The sequence below is a fragment of the Tamandua tetradactyla genome, chromosome 14, assembly GCF_023851605.1.
Source record: "Tamandua tetradactyla isolate mTamTet1 chromosome 14, mTamTet1.pri, whole genome shotgun sequence".
Lineage (NCBI taxonomy): Eukaryota > Metazoa > Chordata > Mammalia > Pilosa > Myrmecophagidae > Tamandua > Tamandua tetradactyla.
The window spans coordinates 1,994,363-2,014,645 of record NC_135340.1 but is presented as its reverse complement, the minus strand read 5'-3'; the positions used below and the strand labels follow the sequence as shown (position 1 = coordinate 2,014,645).

At 35.0% G+C, this 20,283-nt stretch overlaps 1 protein-coding gene across 2 annotated transcripts in view; it reads right to left on the bottom strand.

The window, feature by feature from the left end:
- Positions 1 to 20,283, bottom strand: part of MAP4K5 (mitogen-activated protein kinase kinase kinase kinase 5) — a 180,143-nt gene that overhangs the window by 24,937 nt on the left and 134,923 nt on the right. The window contains exons 15-24 of one of the 2 annotated variants that reach the window (XM_077126796.1): positions 19,244 to 19,311; positions 14,935 to 14,977; positions 13,656 to 13,806; positions 13,112 to 13,209; positions 12,901 to 12,942; positions 11,898 to 11,982; positions 9,287 to 9,366; positions 8,940 to 9,000; positions 5,954 to 6,068; positions 5,534 to 5,592 (exon numbers count right to left, since the gene is read on the bottom strand). In XM_077126796.1, coding sequence (XP_076982911.1) covers positions 5,534 to 5,592; positions 5,954 to 6,068; positions 8,940 to 9,000; positions 9,287 to 9,366; positions 11,898 to 11,982; positions 12,901 to 12,942; positions 13,112 to 13,209; positions 13,656 to 13,806; positions 14,935 to 14,977; positions 19,244 to 19,311 — 802 coding nt within the window. Of the gene's footprint in view, positions 1 to 5,533; positions 5,593 to 5,953; positions 6,069 to 8,939; positions 9,001 to 9,286; positions 9,367 to 11,897; positions 11,983 to 12,900; positions 12,943 to 13,111; positions 13,210 to 13,598; positions 13,807 to 14,934; positions 14,978 to 19,243; positions 19,312 to 20,283 lie in introns of both variants that reach the window. The other variant, XM_077126795.1, reaches the window with a different exon arrangement.

Sequence of the window (20,283 nt, the reverse complement as noted above, 5' to 3'; positions counted from 1 at the left end):
TCCATGGAACTGCACTATAAATACAATGAACTATAGTTAATGGTACAATTATAAAAATGTGCTGTCATCAATTGTAATCAGAGTGGTATATGGGAATCCTGTACTTTATGCATGATCATTCTGTAAACCCACAACTTCTCTAATAAAGTATAAAAGGAAAAAAAAGGATACTGGATTTTGTAAAATGCCTTTTCTGTATCAACTGAGAGATCATGTGATTTTTTACCTTTGTTCTTTTAATGTAATGTCTTACCTTAACTGATTTTCTTATGTTGAATCACCCTTGAATATCTGGGATAATTCACACTTGATCATGGTGCATATATATATTTTTTACTCATAAGTTTTCTACTTATTTATGTATTCCATTAATCATTGCTACACAAATACATGTCAACCATACATATGGTTATATGTTAATCATAACCATATATAATAGATTTAGCACATCATTTTGTATTGTATACCTTTCAGTTACATTCAATGTTACTTTCTGATTCACCCAAGTAATTACAATTTCATATAGTGTTGAATAAAATATAAGAACTGGACCAGCAGCAACTTTTACTTCCCATGTATTTGCATGTACTAATCTATTTGGGAAAATTAAATATTCTTCCCTACTTGTTATAAAATTCTGCATTTAACATTGCCATATCTCTTCACAATCCTACATTATGCCATGTACTGAATTCATGATTGAATTGTGTGGGAATGAATTCTTGTTACAGTTTATTCCCCATCTGGTAATTCTGATGTGAATACTAACTGAATATTTTATCACTTGATTTTTGCAATGACATTTTTTTAGTATGGGCTTCCTCACATAGATGACTGTTATATGATTTATTTCTACTGTTAATCTGTTCACACTGATTCAAGGATGTCTGGCCACTGAGGAGTTCTTGAAATGTTTGCTGACACAGGAGTTCTTTCCAACTTGAGTTGACACATACTGAGTCAATATGGAGTTGTGAATGAGTTCTTCTTCTGAGTTATTACATTTACTGGTACCCTCTTGAGTGTGGGATCTCTGCCTTGACAAAATGGTAGATGTGTCAGTCCTGCAGATATATTGCATGGATATCATTTCTTGTTTCCTAAGGTCACATTCCCTGCCTAAACCCTGGTCTTTGGAAAATCCTAATACTTCTTTCCACAGTTCCCCCCTTGCTCCAACTGGGAAATCACATATGATTCACAGAGCTGATAACCCGTGGACACGGAATGATTATAGTTTCCAACACCACGTCTATGAACAGCTTACTCTGGAATGTGTCCAACAGGGTCCACTCTTCCCAGGTGAAGTCTATAGCTGCATCTTTGAAGGTCACTGATTCCAAGGGATGCACTGTCAATAGTTTAACTGTTGGTTCTTTTCCTATGGTTTCTTCACTGTCAGGCCAATCACAAGCAGGTAATGCCACTGAGAGCAAATGAATGATATCTCCAGCATCACATCTCTGAACAGCTTTCTCTGGGATATATCCAGCATGGTCCACTCTTCCTGGGTGAATTCTACAACTACATCTTTCAAGTTCACTAACTCCAGTGGCTGCATTGTCAACAGCTCAGCTGACAACTGTCTTCCTCTGGGTTTATACTCACAACAAGATAAGCACAATTTGTACCTGAAGTCACATAAACAATGCTGCATTAAATGTACTTGAGAATTACCTCTATTTAATCTTCAATTTAACCATATTGATTAAGGCAGATTTACTGATGATGCTTTCACCAAATTCCAGTGCTCAGAGGTTCTTTATCACTCTAGGAAAAGTCCTTTCATGGCGGACTCTCCTTTAATGTAGGTGGCAGTGTCGTCAATTACAGACATGGCCCAAGTACTCCCTGATCTATGGGCACTTCCTCCAAGGGTCCCGTGGGAAGAAATCGTTTTTCTTTCTTGTGGTTGTAGCGCCTGGTGGAGGCTACATATTCTTTTAAAATGCTGTTGGATTTCACTAATACTTGTTGAATTTGCTAGTACTTTGTTGAGGATTTTTGCATCTACATTTATAAAGGAAATTGGTCTGTAATCTTTTCTCGCAGTCTCTTTACCTGGCTTTTAGTATTAGGGTGACATTGGCCTCATAGAATGTGTTAGGCAGTGTTTCCTCCTCTTTAGTTTTTTTGAAGATCTTGAGCAGGACTCTAATGAAATCTTTGAATGTTTGGTAAAATTTACCTGTGATGCCATTTGGTCCTGGGCTTTCCTTTGTTGTGAGGTGTTTGATGAGTGACTCAATTTCTTCACTTGTAATTCGGTCAGTTGAGAGCTTCAATTTCCTTTAGAGTCAGCGTAGGTTATTTGTGCATTTCTAGGAATTTGTTCATTTCATTTAGGTTGCCTAATTTATTGGCATATAGTTGTTCACTACAACCTCTTATGATTTTTTTTCCTCTGTGGGATCAGTAGTAATGTCCCTCTGCTTATTTCTAATGTTACTTATTTGTGTCCTCTATTTCATGTCCGTGTAGCTATAAAGGTTTGTCAATTTTATCGATCTTTTCAGAGAACCAACTTTTGGTCTTATTAATGCCCTCTACTGTTCTTTTATTCTCTATTTCATTAATCTTTGCTCTAATCTTCGTTATTTCTTCTCTTCTGCTTACTTTGGGTTTAGTTTGCTGTCCATTTTCTACTTGTACAGTTAGGTCTTTGATTTTAGCTTTTCCTTATTTAATATAAACACTTGGGGCTATTTTCCTCACAGCACTGTCTTCACTGCATCCCATAAGTTTTGATATGTTATGTTCTCATTTTCATTTGTCTCAAGATATTTATTGATTTCCCTGGTGATTTCTTCTTTGACCCTCTGATTATCTGACAGTGTGTTACTTCACTTCCTGTGTTTGGATATTCCAGTTCTCTGCCGTTACTGATTTCCAGCTTCATTACATTTTGGTCAGAGAAGATGCTTTGCTTCATTTCGATCTTTTAACATTTATTAAGACTTGTATTGTGACCTAACATGTGGTCTATCCTGGAGAATGATGCATGTGCCCTTGAGAAGAATGTTTATCTGCTGGTTTGCGGTCCAATGCTCCGTTTATATTTGTTAGATCTAGTTCATTTGTCATATTTAAGTTCTCCATTTCCTTATTGACCTTCCGTCTAGAGGTTCTATCTATTGATGAGAGCAGTGTATTGAAGTCTCTAGCTATTACTGTAGAGACATCTCTTCTTCCCTTCAGTTTTGCCAGTGTTTGTTTTGCCCCACGTATTTAGGATTGTTCTAGTTTGCTAGCTGCGAGAATGCAATATAACAGAAATGGAATGGCTTTTAAAAAGGGGAATTTAACAGGTTGCTAGTTTACAGTTCTAAGACCAAGAAAATGTCCCAGTTAAAACAAGTCTACAGAAATGTCCCATCAAAGGCATCCAGGGAAAGATACCTTGGTTCAAGAAGGCCGATGAAGTTCAGGGTCTTTCTCAAGTGGAAAGCGCACATGGTGAACACGGTCAGGGTTCCTCTTTCACCTGGAAGGGCACATGGCAAACATGGCATCATCTGCTAGCTTCTCCTGGCTTCCTGCTTCATGAAGCTCACTGGAAAGCATTTTCCTTCTTCATCTTCAAAGGTTGCTGGCTGGTGGACTCTGCTTCATATAGCTATGTCGTTCTGCTTTGCTCTCTCTGAATCTCTTTCATTCTCTAAAATGTTTCCTCTTTTATAGGACTTCAGAAACTAATCAAGACCCACCCAAATGGATGGACACATGCCTCCAGCTAATCCAGTTTAACAACCACTCTTGATTAAATCTCATCTCCAGGGAGATGATTTAATTATAGTTTCAAACATACAGTGCCGAATAGGGATTAGAAGAAGCGGCTGCCTTTACAAAATGGGATTAGAATTAAAATATGGCTTTTCTATATCATTTCAAACCAGCAAAAGGATACATAAAATATTTATGAATTTTTTTTGGTGCACTGTCCCTTGTGTTAATACACAGTGCCATTCTTTGTCTCTTGTAACAACTTTTGACTTAAAGCACATTATACCCAATATTAATACAGTCACCCCAGCTCTCTTTTGGTTAGTTTGGCGTGGATTATCTTTTTCTATACTTTCACTTTCAACCTGTCTGTACCTTTAGTTCTAAAATGAGTCTCTTATAAAAAGCATAAAGTTTTATCATGATTTTTTTTTTTGCTCTCCCATTCTGCCAATCTGTGTCTTTTGATTGGTGAGTTTAATCTATTAACATTCAATGTTATTACTGTAAAGGCAGTAATTACTTCAAACATTCTGTCATTTGGGTTTTATGTTATTATCTTCTTCCCTTTTTTTTTCTTTACTGCAGTCTCCTTTCCTGAATAGATGATGTTTTATGATGTATCTGAATGATCCCTTTCTCATTTCCATTTCTGTAAAATTTTTAAATACTTACTTTGTGGTTACCCAGAGGTGTGTATTATACAGCCTGTGTCTATAAGCAATTAATTGGAAAAGATAATAACTTCAATAGCCTGCATGTTGTCTGTTTCCACATCCTTCTGCTTCCCCTCTTTATGTTGTTCTGTCTCACATTACCTCTTCATATTTTGCATGTCCATTATCAGGGAAATATGACTATTTCTTTTTCAACTTTATTCTAACTTTTATTGAAATAAAAGAGTAGAGGCTTAAACAGAGGAACGTTTTACAAGAACAAAGCTTTCAGCACTAAAACACCTAATCAGTAGACAACCCATAGAATTGCTTCTTAATTAAACTGACTGCAAAAATGAGTCTGACAAGAAAATCTAGGTGATTAAAATCTATGATCTCATTTTTGGTATAGCAGTTTATAGTTTATCTCTCTCTATTTAAGACAAAATGAAAATAACCATTTTACATCTCACCAAAGATATAACTTGCTTGGCTTAAATCTACAATAACTCATATTGGTCTTTCCTTCTTTCCAACTCAATGCATATGAACAATAACTTACTTACAATAAGCATTTCCTCTTGTATGAGTTTTATTTTAATCTGTAAGCTTCTAAACTTTTTGTGGGTCCTAGATCTTGGGAATCTGGAAATAGATATGGACCTGGTTTTCCCCCGGCTCCCCCACCCCAAATACTCACAATATTTACTAACAATTGTAGAAGGTACACTTTTAAATGTTTTTGTTCTAGAGGGTATAGACTGTTGGTGGAACTATTATGTAGCATGAAGATCAATGCGTAAACTCATTGAATATTAAACAAAAAGGATAAAAAGGGAGGATAAAAACATTAAACAATAACTGGTTAATGAATGTCCTTCACAGTTGAAAGACAGAATTTAGGGGAGATACAGCCTAATGGAAAGTGGTTAAAAAGGTTTAGGAACTGCATGTCTGAGAAAATATTAAGGTTGTCTTCAATCATTTTTATTCCATGTCCCTCCATTCATTCTTATGCGTCCCAAGGCCCCTTAACCCCTAAAAACAAATATAAAAACCTACTCTCCCTTCTTGTTTAATTCTATAACATCTTCAGATAATTAAAAATAGACGAAAATTCCAGAGATTCAGATTGAGAAACAGCATTTACTCACCTATGCAACATTTGTGGCAGCCTTTTGTATCGGGGATCTTTGTTGTTAGAGCAAACTTTCTGAAAACATAAGACAATATTAATGTACTCTATGTGGTGGTTCCCAGACAGGAACCTGAATCAGCTGTGTCAGAATCACCCAAGAAACTTAAATAAACATAGAACTCAGTCTTAAATTTGATTTTATAGGATTGGGGTAGGGCCTGGGAACCTGTATTAAAAAACTTCTACAAGTGATTCTCATGATCAGATTCAGTAACCACTTCTCTTTTGTACTCTAGATAATGACATATTTTATTGTAAACTATTTTTCAAAATTAAGACAAAGGAAGTTTTTTTTATAGGGCAAGGAACAGTGGATATTTAAAAATGGACACTAATTCCCTCACTCCCAGTAGAATCAAAATGATAATCTGTGTACCTTGGTAGTATGCGGTCTGGAAACCTATGTGTTTGAATATGGGCAGCTAATCCTGGTTTTTTTGCTTGTTCAAACAAAGCTATAAGATTATGAGAGTAGAGCTGAAAAGTTTTTCCTATAAAAGAGAAACATATTACTTTTGTAAAATAACTTACAGCAGAGGAATACAATATTCAAATGAAATAAGTTATAATTACCTTCTAAAATAAGGAATCCAGAAATTTTCAAAAATCCAAGCAAAACCAAAAAACACATGCAAAACAAAACAAAAGAGCCCAGTTAATAGGATTCTGAAAGATTATAGGTAAAATGATTTTCAAGACAGTAGAAAATTTTGTTTCATAATACACAAATTAGGTATAGTCTGACTTTAATAGGTGATTTGGGCAGAATATTTGTAAACCTTAATAATGCCAGCACAGAAAGATGAATTGTTAAACATTATTATACAAAATTTTATGTCATGGACTAAGTTACAATGATGCACATGTGATTCTTTTAGTACAACAGAAAATTCTTTCAAATCTATATTACCATAATTTTTCTGGGACAGAGCTATTTAACAATAGCAATACAAATTATCTTGGGTTAAAGCTAATTGTAAATGAAGCTTTAAACATAACAATCTAAGAAATCTAAAGCAAGTTGATATTATAAACCATAATACAAGCACAATAGGGCTATAATTTTCATAATAAAAAACACAGCTGTGTTAAGTAGGGGGGGTGTGATAGTTAGATTCAGGTGTCAACTTGGCCAGGTGATGGTGCCCAGTTTTCTGTTGCTGTGGAGTTAAATCATGAGCATGTGAAATTCATCTATTCACCTGAGGCCGGCAAAGGGGAGTGGCTTCCAACAATGAGTGAGGCTTAAAAGGAGAGGTCCGAAGAAAGAGAAACAGCTCAGCATAGCTTGGAGGAGCTCAGTCCAGCACAGCTCAGGGCTCAGCACAGCACAGAGCTGGCTCAGACCCAGAGTTTGGAGATGCAGAAAGGAACTGCCCCAGGGAAAGCTGTTTGAACCCAGAAACTGGGATCGAAGCCCAGCAGATGTTGCCGTGTGCCTTCCCAAATTAGTAAATTTATTAGTACATAAATCCCCTTGATAAAAGTTAGTCCATCTCTGGCGTAGTGCATTCCCACAGCTTTAGTAAATTAAAACAGGGAGATATGGTAAATATCTTCTTATGGTGCCTTACTACATATAGTATGGTAGTATAAACACAAAAAACTTCAGCCTTTTATTAGACAACATATACACAGTGAGTTATCCTCAACAAGATTCTCTATATCCTCTCAGACTGCAAACATTCTGTCTAATATTGTTCTTCTTTCTACTTTCTCTATATAGCTAAGCAGCCAAATACATGTGTGCAGACAAACACACTGGTGCGCATGTGTGTACTTACACAAATGCAGTCTCTTAAGGAAAACAAAATTCTCTTCAACTGAGCTCTGCTACTTACCTTCTTCCAGTTATAAAGGCTATCTTAACTAGAGTACAGAAAAACTTTTAACAGGAAACTTCCCCACTTTCCCTTAGTTCTTTTAAACTTATTTCTAACAATAGGTAGGGATAAAAGCAGCAAGAGAATTAGAGGAAAGTGATTTTATATGTATACAATTCAAATGCAAACAAAATTAGCAATACATTGTATTTAATAGTTTGCTAAGCAAAAATAAAGAAAAATTGGGAGAAACATAATTAAAATCAAAGAGATTAATCTTTTGGGGGCCCCAGGTTTTTAGAAGCTATTCATGTACAATCAAATAATATGCTCTTTATAAAAACTGTCTCCAGCTCAAATATGGAAATTCCTAAAGAATATCTGCTAGGCAATCGTTAGTGGGAGTCTTCTAGTTTTATACATACACGCACCCTTATATTATGAAATAAAATGTCAGTTCTCAAATTAGACTTTTCATAATAATCTTCATATCAGTAAGCCTGTGTATTAGCAATGATGCTTCAAAGTATAAACAGCTGAAAAGCTATACTTGGTACTGGGAAGCCCATATGGGAAAGCCTGGCAGTATTGTAAATAAGAGCCAGGATACAATTAACCATATATCTAATGAGATGTAGGGAATGAGAGGCACTAAAATAAAATAATTGAAGCTGGCTCTGAGCTCTAAAATTACTTGAAAAATTATTATTCGAAGTGGAGAAAATTCGAGTCAATTTTAACAGCTGATAGCATTAATAATTTATTAAGGGATAGAGAGAAATAATAAGTAACTATTTTGTACTCTACTATCAAAGCAAAAGCAGACAGCAAATCTTGAGGTAAGCACTTATATCTAAAACGTAAGAAAATAATTTTTGGTAGGTAACAATTTTTCTTAAAAAGCGTAAAGCCTAAGAAACTAACGAATCAATCAACCAACCAGACAACCAAAGTGAAAAACAGAAAAAATGAAACTGGAAGAAGTTCCTCTGGAGCCAACTTCCCTAGAAGCCTTTAAAGCATCAGTCTAATGGCTAAAATACGGTCCAGAGCAACATGAGAATTTCACCAGCAAACATCTACATAGAACCTCACAGTTTACTAAACACTCTTGGATATCACGTCATGTAATTCTCAACCTCATGAGGCTGTTATTATAACCATCATCCTCATTTTCCAATGAAAACAACTGAGGTTTAGAAAGGGTAAGTCACTTCCTCAAAATCACAAAGAACAGAAGTAGCTTGATCCTCTGGTTCTTTCCCTTCAATAATTTTCAGTGGAGGGCAGGAGTAGAGGTAGGGATGGCGGAGAAGGCTGCCTTGGACAAACAGAGTCCTTTTTCAAAGCTTCTTCCTGCTTTAAGTTGGTAGAAAACATCTGGATAGGTACACTCAGTACCAGAAAGCCCATACTGGAAAGCGTACATTACGATACTAGAAGATAGCTACCCGGATTTACAAATAACACTTAATAGCATGTATTAAAATGACAATTCTCTGCTTATCTTTGGTTTATTTTTCCTCATAGTATACATACCTGATAATGACATTAAAGTATTGTTGATAACATACAGCCAAGTACACTTCCGTGGAAATAACTAAAGGAAAAAAATAAAGATAATTAAAACCTCCAATTCTATTACTTTCACACCTTCAAATCCCAACATTCTGAAATAATATAAAAATACGATTTTCAATCATTCAGGAAATTGCCAAATCTTAGGAAAAAATTGTTTCCAAAAGGAACATATAAGGATTATAATTTTGTTCTTTTATATATTTAAATCATAAAAATTAAAATTGAGAATCATGTAAATTGATTTAAAATTAAGATATTCCTTCTATTCCTTTTGTCTAATTTCTTGAGTTAAAATTCCTAATTACCTGTTCCATTGTTGCCTCATGTAGCTCATTGAGGTTCAATGTATAAATACCATCTTCAGTTCCAAAAATAATGTACTGATCTAAAATACAGTTAAGATAGATTACCACAATATACGATTATTTTCTGATATTATTCACTGAAATAATGGCTTTATGAAATCAGACACAATTTCAAAAGAAAAATTTATAAAATTCATGCCCTCCCCTTTTTTCTTTATCTTTTTCTCCAATTTTTTCCTTAGGTATTTCCTGTTAGACTAACTTGCTCTGGTTTTATTTTATTTTTTTTTTTACATGGGCAGGCACTGGGAATCGAACCTGGGTTTCTGGCATGGCAGGAGAGAACTCTGCCACTGAGCCACCATCGCACTGCCCTGCTTTGGCTTTATTTTACTATATGATATTCCCTGTCAACATAATTTTCATATATTAATATTTTTAAAAAGTTATGTATTTTTGCAAGATACTTCAAATACTGTTTTGAAAAAGGAAATTATAAATTACTTTCCACCGAAAGAACCAAGACTCCTTGAAAGAAAGACTGATTCCAATTCTGGGGCAAGGAAAGTCGAAGATGAGCCTAGAAATCTTATGAAAGCACCCAAGGAAGTACTCAAAAAAATGATGAGGACACAGTAAAGAAAAGAACACAGGAGTTTCTTCTGGCCAAAATTCTGGGACAATGTAAGCAATGAGATAATAACAGCAATGGATTATAGGTCACTGAATAAAATAAGAATCCATAGGTTCAGTGATATAAATACATAAATGAATAAATGGGAGAGAAGGGAAAGCTTTTCTTTAATAAATATAGAAGGAATGATGGCATTAGAAACTTGTCAATGAGTGCTAAAAGTCTGATAGCAACAGGATATTAACAGTTTCAGTGTATCTATATTAACTACTTATTAATTAGAAAAGGGAAAATAATAACTTTTCAGTTGCAAAAGCTAGCAAACACCACCTTAACCAACTGATCAATGCAAATCCTATCATCAGTATATGGGAAGCTGATATTGTGTGCCTCTTAATATGATTTACTAGGAAGGGCACAATAACACTTCTGTGCTGTTCCTGCTAAAAATGCATAATCTGGTCTAAGCATGAGGCATTCTACAAAATAAATGGCCTCAAAGATATCAAGATCAAGAGAGATCAAGAAAGGCTGAGGAACTGTTCCAGATTAAAGAGATGTGATCCTGAACCAGACTCTGGACTGGGGGGAAAGAGGAGATGGGAGCTACTACAACCATTATTGACATAATTAATAAAATTTGAATATGGACTGTGGATTAGAAAACAGCCTTACAGGAATGATAAATTTCCTAATCTTTATAACTGTACTGTGGTTATGTAAAACCGATCAAATTGCTAGGAAATACACACTAAATATATAAGAGATAGAGAAGCGTGATGTTTCTAATCACTCTAAAGTGATTCAGAAAAAAGATGCATGTACAGATAGATGGATGGAGAATGATAAAACAAAATGGGGTAAAACAGAAACAACTGATGAATCTGAGAAAAGGACATCAGGAGTTTCCTGTACTATTTTTTATAACTTTTCTATAAATTTGAAATTATATCAAAATAAAAAATTACAAACAAAAAAAACCTCATCTCCTTACTGTTAAAAATATTTTATTCTGTTTATACTTGCAAATAGGGGCATTTAAAACAGATGATTGCACGTCTTATCTTTACTATTGTGAAGGGGAGACAAACATTTCCTCAACACCCTCTCCTTGCCTAACCTCTGTTTGCTGATTACAGCAACCTCAGATAGGCTCCTTCCTTCCTTGCAACAGGTGATTACTGAAAGAACTCATAATACAAATGACTGCACTGAGAGTAGGCTTTAAGTATGTTTCCCAAAGATACCTAATAAGACAGAGATAAATTCAAACCTGACTACTTGATCCTAAATTTTTCCTCTATGTATTATGCTTTCTTGCTTAAAATGTACAGTGTAAATTTTTAAAAATAAATTTTGTTATTTCCACATCATTTCAAACTTACAGAAAAGTTGCAATAGTAGAAAGGACTGCTGGATATTCTTCACACAGCTTTTACAATACTAACATCTAATGATTTTCCTCTAACTTTCTCATCTCCCTACACACACACATTATTTTTCTGAAGTTACAGGTATGATGTCCCATTACTCTGAAACATTTCAGTGTGTATTTTCTAAAAATAAAAAAAGTCATATAACCACAGTACAATGATAATCAGGAAATTAACCCCTGAACAATACTATTGTCTAATCTATAAAACCTTACTGATTAAGATTATCAATTATCCAAGCAATATCTTTTACATGTTAAAGAAAATCCAAATTCATAATTATGGTTACAACCCATTGTGATGTCTCTTTTATCTCCTTTAATCAGGTACAGTATAACTTTGCATTCTATATTCTAATGTCTTGAAGCTAAAACTTTCATTTATATGTTTAAGTATTTTTAAATACTTATAAGTTAAGTATTTATATGTTGAAGTATATTTAATCTTCAAGTAACATATTTTTAAAGTAAACAGCCTCAGTTCGCTGAGGTTTCCCATAATAAATGCTTCATTGCAGATGTACATGGAAGCCCAGAAATATTACCTTTTGTATCAGGATGTATCCAGGATGTTGCACAATTAATTTTCAAAGGGCAGCCATCAAAAACTTTGGAAAAACATGCTCCCATCTTATTTACAAAAAGAGAAATTTGAGTTATTTGATTAAATAACTTTAAATGTTCTTTAAATATAGCTAAATGTACTATGAAATGCCAAAATTATTCTTATTTGCATATACTTGTAGTTTCATCTCAAAGCAAAATTTCTACTTTGATATAATTTAACCCATTCTACCAAGGAAGTCTCATATGTTTTCATTTTGTACTCCACTATTTAGGGGCAAAAATATAAAATTTACCAAAACATCTATATACTTCAATAATACATTCTATGAATCGTCAGTTACTACTTTTCATTAGGATTACCATTATTAATGTAACACAAAGGATAATTGTATTCAATTTTATTCATCATAACTGCAGTATAACCCCATAATAGTGATAACAGACAAAAAGAGAAATATTTAAATATTAGACTTATATTGACTAAAACGGTATAGTTTATAAAACACCCTAATTCATGTAATTCATATGATTGACTGAACCCCTCAAAGATGGGATCCACTCGAAGGGCCAGAGTGCAAGCAATAACATAAACTTCCCTCTTCCTTTTAACTGTGTGTGGCCCAGTGTCAAAATGGCTTCAGGAGTAGAAAGACATTTAACCCACATAATGAAGATGACACAGTATTAATAATTTAAAAATTAATTTGGCTTTTGTAGGTCAACCTGAGAACCCAACTGTCACTATCTATAAAAAGTGAAATAGTTTCCAAATTCTAGCCAACTTATTCAATTTAGGGTATACGACCTGACCATGGTTTATTCAAATACATCTCATGCCTGCTACCATAACACAACCTATTGCTCCAGTTTGCTTTCTGTCATTTCTTTCCTTTTCAGTGGCTCAAATACTAACAGTAAATAAACTTATGCTGCTTTGAAAGAGATAAACTGGCGAATGGTTCACATAGAAATATTCCTTACCAGCACTTTTGGGGTAGGAGGAAGGCCATTGATGACTGGTTTCTATGGGAAAAATGAATTTTTAATACTATTAGACCTCATAGGCTTTAAAAAAAAACTTTAAATATTTAGCAATTTAGTTATTCAAATTAAGGCACTAAGTAGATTATTCCCCCTACATGATAAACACAGCATTACTTATAATTAATTACGAAATGTCTGTTATACCTACAGGGAAATCTCGCCTGTCCTTTTTTCGTGGTAATTGTGGTGCTTGTGCAGATCCTTCTGTATTTTCACTAATTAGTTTTGAAACACCATCACCATTTCCTAAAGAGAATCATAAGTAAAAGTTGAAAGACCATACAAATAAGTATTCATTTCTTAGATCTCTGGTCTTCAATTATACACAATTTGTTAATTGTAAGAGACCTTATACAAGCTGTCTTGTCTATTCTTGTATGTGTATCAGTGCACTTCTGCTATAGAGCCTGAACTTCTGGTGTGCAGGAATTCCATTCATCTTTCTAGATCCTACAATAGTTAGGAAGGGATCAAATGAGGGTTGAATTGAATTGAATCTGTTTATAACTCATCCTTGGGGAATTAAAGAACGTTCACAAAGTTTTAAGAAGTAATAGGATTGTCCAAAGAGAAAAGATACTCCTTAAATAGGAACAAAAAGATTTTCTTTTCAGGGTCCACTTTGTTTTATTTACCCAGTTCATAGTATCTAGTCGTGTGCTCTCCAGGGCTGATGGTACTGCTAGCCATACCAATAAAGGAAGTCTCTGCTGCTGGAACACAACTTGGGCTACTCTGTCTTCTGAGAACTTGGGGAGCTCTGTTCTCTGAATCAGGGCAACGTTTTATGGTTGATTTTTCTTCCTCTGGGAAGTTATCTTCAGGATAACTGTTTATCCTTGGCTATTGATAAGACAAAACAAGTACTTTAATAAATTTGGATTAAAAATTATTAATTTTTAAAATACAATAATTCAAGATCTTAGGAGAAGGGACTTATATCTCTTTTCTTCTATATAATTCTATTTACTGGACTAAGTGTGCTGGTTTGAAATGGTTATGTACCCCAGAAAAGTCATTTTCTTTTAATCCTAATCCAATCTTGTGGAGGAAGGGCTATTGTTTGGGTGGGACCTTTAGATTAGGTTGTTTCCATGGAGATGTAACCCACCCAATTGTGGGGTACCTTTTGATTAAATGGAGATGTGATCCCTACATTCAAGGTAGGTCTTAATTAGTTTCCTGGAGTCCTTAAAAGAACTCACAGAGCAAAGCAGAGCTCAGAGCTGACACTGACACAAACATTTGGAGATGCAGGAAGAAAGAACCCCTGGCAAAGGCTGGAAGGACCCACAGGGGCTGAGAGAGCCATTTTGAAACCAACTCAGGAAGGCCAGCACACATTGCAATGTGCCTTCCTATGTGACAGAGAAACCCAGATGCTGCCTTTCCTCAGGGAAGGCTTCCTCTTGCTGTGTCTTAATTTGGACATTTTTTATGGCCTTAAAATTGCAACTTGTACCTTAATAAATCCTCTTTGTAAAAACCAATCCACTTTGGTATATTGCATTCTGGCAGCTGTAGCAAACCGAAATAGTAAGCGAAATAAGCAAGAATTGAATTACTGTCCCAATACAACTATGGACTTGGCATATGATTTTTAAGTCATCCTTAACCTAAAACTGATAGACTTTTTTTTCTTTGTATGCTGTATGGCTGGTGTCACATTTCATTCTTTTTCCATGTGAGTATAAGTCTACTGAAATGCCAACTTATAGAAAGATATTAAATGATGGTGTCTGATTATCTTCCTTCCACACAAAGTAAGTTACCTTCTCAAATGAACAATAACCAATTTCTGTGCCTTCTCCAAAAGCTATTAAAAGTACTGTACGTTCTCATGAAATTTTCTTCTAAAATACATTTTACATCTTTGTACTTGGAAAGAAACTGTATTCATGTAAATATACTTAAGAGACTTGAACAATGCAATATAATCTCTGGAAAATGTCAAATTCTTACACAACTCACCTTAGGAGGTAGGGGAGGTGGTATAGCGCGTTTTGAGGTTGATCTAAGAAAAAAGAATAATGCGTTTTAGATGATGATAAATGATCACAATATAAAATACAGGGACATGAATAAATATGCATTAAAATCTGAACAGAGGATAGAAAAGACTAATAGATCATGATGCTGAATATAAAACTCATAGGAAGACCTAAGACCTCATACTGTTAAACTGCATTAATACTGCTATATGTAGATAAAATAGACCCAAAGTCTTTTTCACTTTATGGAGATGTTTTGTTACATTTAATATATAATAAACACCTGATTAAACTTACTAGTAATACAACTGAGAATTTTAGAGTTGGAATCCAGAGGTAATCATAGACTCAAATGGTTAAAGGCCTTAAATATCAACAAACCCTTTGCTATTCAAAGTTTGGTCCTCACAAAATGAGGTCTCGAAGCATATGAAAACATGAGGACATAATGCTGAGTGAAAGAAGCCAGATACAAAAAGATAGATATTGTATGGTTTCACTATTATGACCTTGATAAAGGTAAACTCAGAGGTTTATAATGTATAATATAGGGGCCTACAGATGCAGAGAGACTGGAGATGGGTAAACAGTTAGCTAACGAGACTGAACTGAAATGTAAGGGAATGGACAGAAGCGAAGGAGGTTCATTAGTGGGTTTGTAAGTATTAGTCCCATATTGAAGGTGAACATAACTGAAAGGGATTGTACAGAGCCATGTATTCCACAGATTAACACTACAAATACACATAAGGTCTTGCATGAACTACTTCAAAGGCATGAATCCTATAAAAAAGAGCCAAGAACAGGTATGGGGGAACTACTATTGCATGCTACGGCCTAGGAAGGCATCACCAGTACCAGAGCAACACCAGGGGTAAATAACTGAGGGGGAGGGGCAAGAGTTAAGGGGAGACTTGGATTTTCTATATGGTGAGGGTGTGTTTATATTATTTTTCTCTTTGGAGCAATGAAAATTGTCTAAAATCGAGGGTGCTGATGATTGTACAACTAAGGGAGGATAACATGAGATATGGATTGTTTACTTTGGACATTGTACCTGAAGCCCAGTGGATGGAGGTGGTTGAATGATACACTGACTGAGAAAAAAGGCAAACTGTGGTATATACATATCATGGAATATTGTGCAGGTATTAAAAAGAGAATGAAGTTATGAGGCATGCAATGAGGTGAATGGACCTTGGGGACATTAGGTGGTACAAAATAAGCCAGAAACAAAAGGACAAATATTGTACGGTCTCTTTTAGAGAATACTCATAAGAAAATTGGGGCCTAGACTGTAAGCTCTTTATAGCAGTCACATTTAGTCTGGAGCTGTAAATGTTATTTCTAGATTTTGACATGCTTTGCTATATACATATAGCCTGGATTTCCCCCTTTGGGTACCTGTGTGACACCTAAGACTCAGAGGTGCAGTTCTACAGCCCTGAAAACCAGCACTGCTACGCACAACAACTGTTAAAGAAACTGAGAAAGAGATCAGGCTTCAATTAGAGATAAGGACCGAGTTGCTGTGGACAGGACTAAGGTAAGTCAGAATACAGGGCAAAGGATGATACTGTCGGAATTTCAGAACTTCACCTACTGTATGAGATCAAAGGAAAAGAGCTTTATTTCATCCCCAATTTTTTATAACACGTAAACGAACACAATCTGTATGGATAGCTCATGTAAACAACTCAAACACACGGAGTCCAGAACGGGAGTGAGGCTTGTAATTCAGTGTAGCTTAATACAATACCCTGATACAGTCCAGCGCAGGTTCAGCAGATAGTTAAAAAGCATTGGCAAAGTTCCTTGAGGGACTGGAGAAAACATATCGAAGTATTAAACATTCCCATGGGGGAAACCCCTGATACTCTCTCAAATATTAAGGACTACCAAGTCAATAGGCCAAGCCCTTGATCTTGAGGCTTGCTTTTATGAAACTTATTCCTGTAGCAGAAAAGCTAAGCCTATCTACAATTATGCCTAAGAGTTACTTGCAGAAAACCTCTTCTGTTGCTCAGATGTGGCCTCTCTCTCTCTTTCTAAGCCCAACTCTGCAAGGAGAATCGTTACCCTCCCCGCTATGTGGGACATGACATCCAGGGGTAAAAGTCTCCCTGGTACTGTGGAATTGACAACAGCGTCCTGATGGTGCAAACTTGAAACTGTCATGTACAACAGAAAAGCCACATTCTTCAATCCTCATTCAATGTTGCTAGGTGGGATCTTTTTGATTGTTTCCATGGAGACATGATCCACCCAACTATGGATCGGACTTTTGATTGGGTGATTTCCATGGAGGTGTATCTCCACTCATTCAAGGTGGGGTGGCTTACTGAATTTCTTTAAGAGGGAATCATTTTGGAAAAAGCTTCAGGGCCCACACAGTCAGAGACTCCGGAGATGGAGAAGGAAAACAACCCCGAGGAAGCCTTACGATCTGAGAAGTCGGAGAGAAAGCTAGAGGAAGTTGCTATGTGCCTTCCCCGCGGACAGAGGTGTTCCGGATGGCATCAGCCTTTCTTGAGTGAAGTTAACCTCCTGTTGGTGCCTTAATTTGGACGTATTCACAGTCTTAGAACTGTAAATTTGAAATTTAGTAAATGCCTTTTTTAAGGCCATTCCATTTCTCATATATTGCATTCCGGCAGCTTTAGCAAACTAATACACTGACCAAAAGGGGGAAAAGAAATGTAACAAATAAGGTATCAGTGGCAAAGAGAGGTCAAAGAGAGTCAAGAGGTTCTTCTAAAGGCTACTCTTACGCAAGCTTCAGCTAGATATTGCAAACTGTCATGACTTGCCAATCCCCAACTAAAAGCAGTCCTGTTAACGCTAAAGAACACCTAGGGCTCTATCTGAGATTACATAAAAGTTTCTCATACTAAGATTACTTTCCAGAGACCGACAACCCCTAGATGTTTCCTACATCAGGTAAGTCCTGAAACCTAGAGGGGCCAACCTCTCCAAAGAACATCAACTAGTTCCATCTTTCTATCCCATATTATTGAAAGCCCTTTCTTACATGAAAAAGTTAGAATGGGTATAGCTCAGGTACCCCTAAAGACTGGGAGAAGGATCAAACAGAGAAGATAGGATTTAACAACTGAGTATAACTGCTGAATCATTACACTGATATTTCTTTTAGTCTCCAGTGGAACAGCTAGAAAGAAAAACCTGAGATTATGGAATTATATCCTATACCAAACTTTGAAATTTGTTCTATAACTACTTGTTACAGTGTACTTTGAAATTTATTGCTTTTTTGTATATATGTTGTATTTCACAATAAAAAAATGTTTAAAACAAAAAAAAGTTTGGTCCTCAGACCAGTAACAATGGCATCATCTGGGGACATTTATAAATGCAGCCACTGAATCAGAATGTGCATTTTAATAAGATCTCCAGGTCATGGACATGCATACGAAAGTCTGAGAAGCACTGCCCGAGTCTACTGTTTCTACAGACCTAGCTACAGCAGTCGCAATACACTGGGAAGCTTTCTGGATTCTTAAGATTCCTGTCCCAAAGACTGCATTTTATAGCAAACTTTTTCTATAAAGTCCCAGATCGTCAATACTGTAGGCTTCATGAGCCATGCAGCACTCCCATCTATTCAGCTGCTATTGCGGTATGAAAACAGCCACGGACAACATGTAAATGAATAAGCATGGCCATATCCCAACACTCCTTTGTTTATGGACACAGCAATTTGAATTTGCTATAATTTTCATATGTTACAAAATATTCTTTTTTCTTTTTTCAGTCATTTAAAACGTAAACCCCACTGTTAGCTTCCAGGCTGTACAAAAACAGACAGCAGGCTCTATGTGCCAACTCCAGATCTAAAGACCTAATATAGGAACTTTCTAGGCAACTAACTGAAGTGCAAAAATATGTTTGAAACAACTCATCTAGGACAGCTCCCACATTTAATTACTGAAGGAAGAGAGGTCTAGAAATATGAAGGACCTACACTGCAAGAGATGGAATTGGGGCATTTTGACTTCTGCTGCAGTAATTTTTTCTACTACACCATGTGACTCACCTTTTAGTATATTAACATTACACAGTATATTCTGATTTAAAAAACAATTTATAAACTTTAAGAATCAATACATGATGCTTTTTGGTAATAAAAGATAGATAAAGCCTTATCCTGGTAAAAGGCATAGTACAATTTTTTAAAGTAAAAATTCAAGCTTATTATACTATGTCACTCCCCCACCTACAACACTGTTCTTATGTGATCAAGCCAACTATCATTTAAGAAAGCAACTTACTTGCCAGTATTGGCGGCATCAACAAAAGGATTCCAATGCAACACAAAATTTGGGTCTGATGATATTCCCTGTAAAGATAAAAAACATAGTTTAAAATGTTGCCTTGTAATAAATATAAACTATTTTATTTGATTCGGGAAAATACTCCAGTGTCATGAGTATTAATCACCTTGGCATTCAACCAATTTTTTAATCTCTAGCTAGCTTTGTTTTGTCATTTGAATATTTAGGTCAATAACCCATTATCAGCTGACTTTAACTTTAGAAATTCCATGAACGTATTAAATACAGCTTCAAATGTGACAAACCTTTTTTACCAACATGCTATGTATTCTAAAACAAAAGAGAAAAAAGTAACTTTAAATTACTTGCATCACTACTTCACTAGCATAGAGAACTAAATATATTATTAAATTATCATTAATTTATTGGTACTACTATTTTTTCCTAATGGAAATAGAGGATGGGATATATAGCAAAATAAACAAGAACAGTACTAATATCAAAAATTAAGGGAAAAAACTGATTAACAAGATATTTACTCTAAAAATTATACTTTTACTAGAGCTTAAAAATAAATTAGATATTAAGATAACTTCAACATTATAGAATGAATACAGCAAAGATGATTTCTAATAAATTTGACAGAGATAAATTATATGCTAAATTTACTTTTTAAAATGAAATACTAGTAGTTGAAATCTATTATTTAAAAATGAAAAAAAAATTATGATTGAGTTTGACTCTAGGCTGACTCTAGCAATATTTTGCTTTATCTATTACTTCTTTCCGTTTAGATAAGAAAAAGTTTAACTAAATATTAGTATCAGAATATGAGCAAAGGTTAAAAAATATATATTAAAAAATAAAATAAATACTTAAGAAAACAGTAAGGCAATGCAAAAACGTATAATTTACTTTAAGAATCGATAAGAAAAACCATGCTGAAAGCTAAAGCTTAGCATAAAATTCTATATTTTTAATAACCTCATGTAATTCCTTCAAAAGACTCAGAAGGGGTCAAAAATAACTTTGTACCC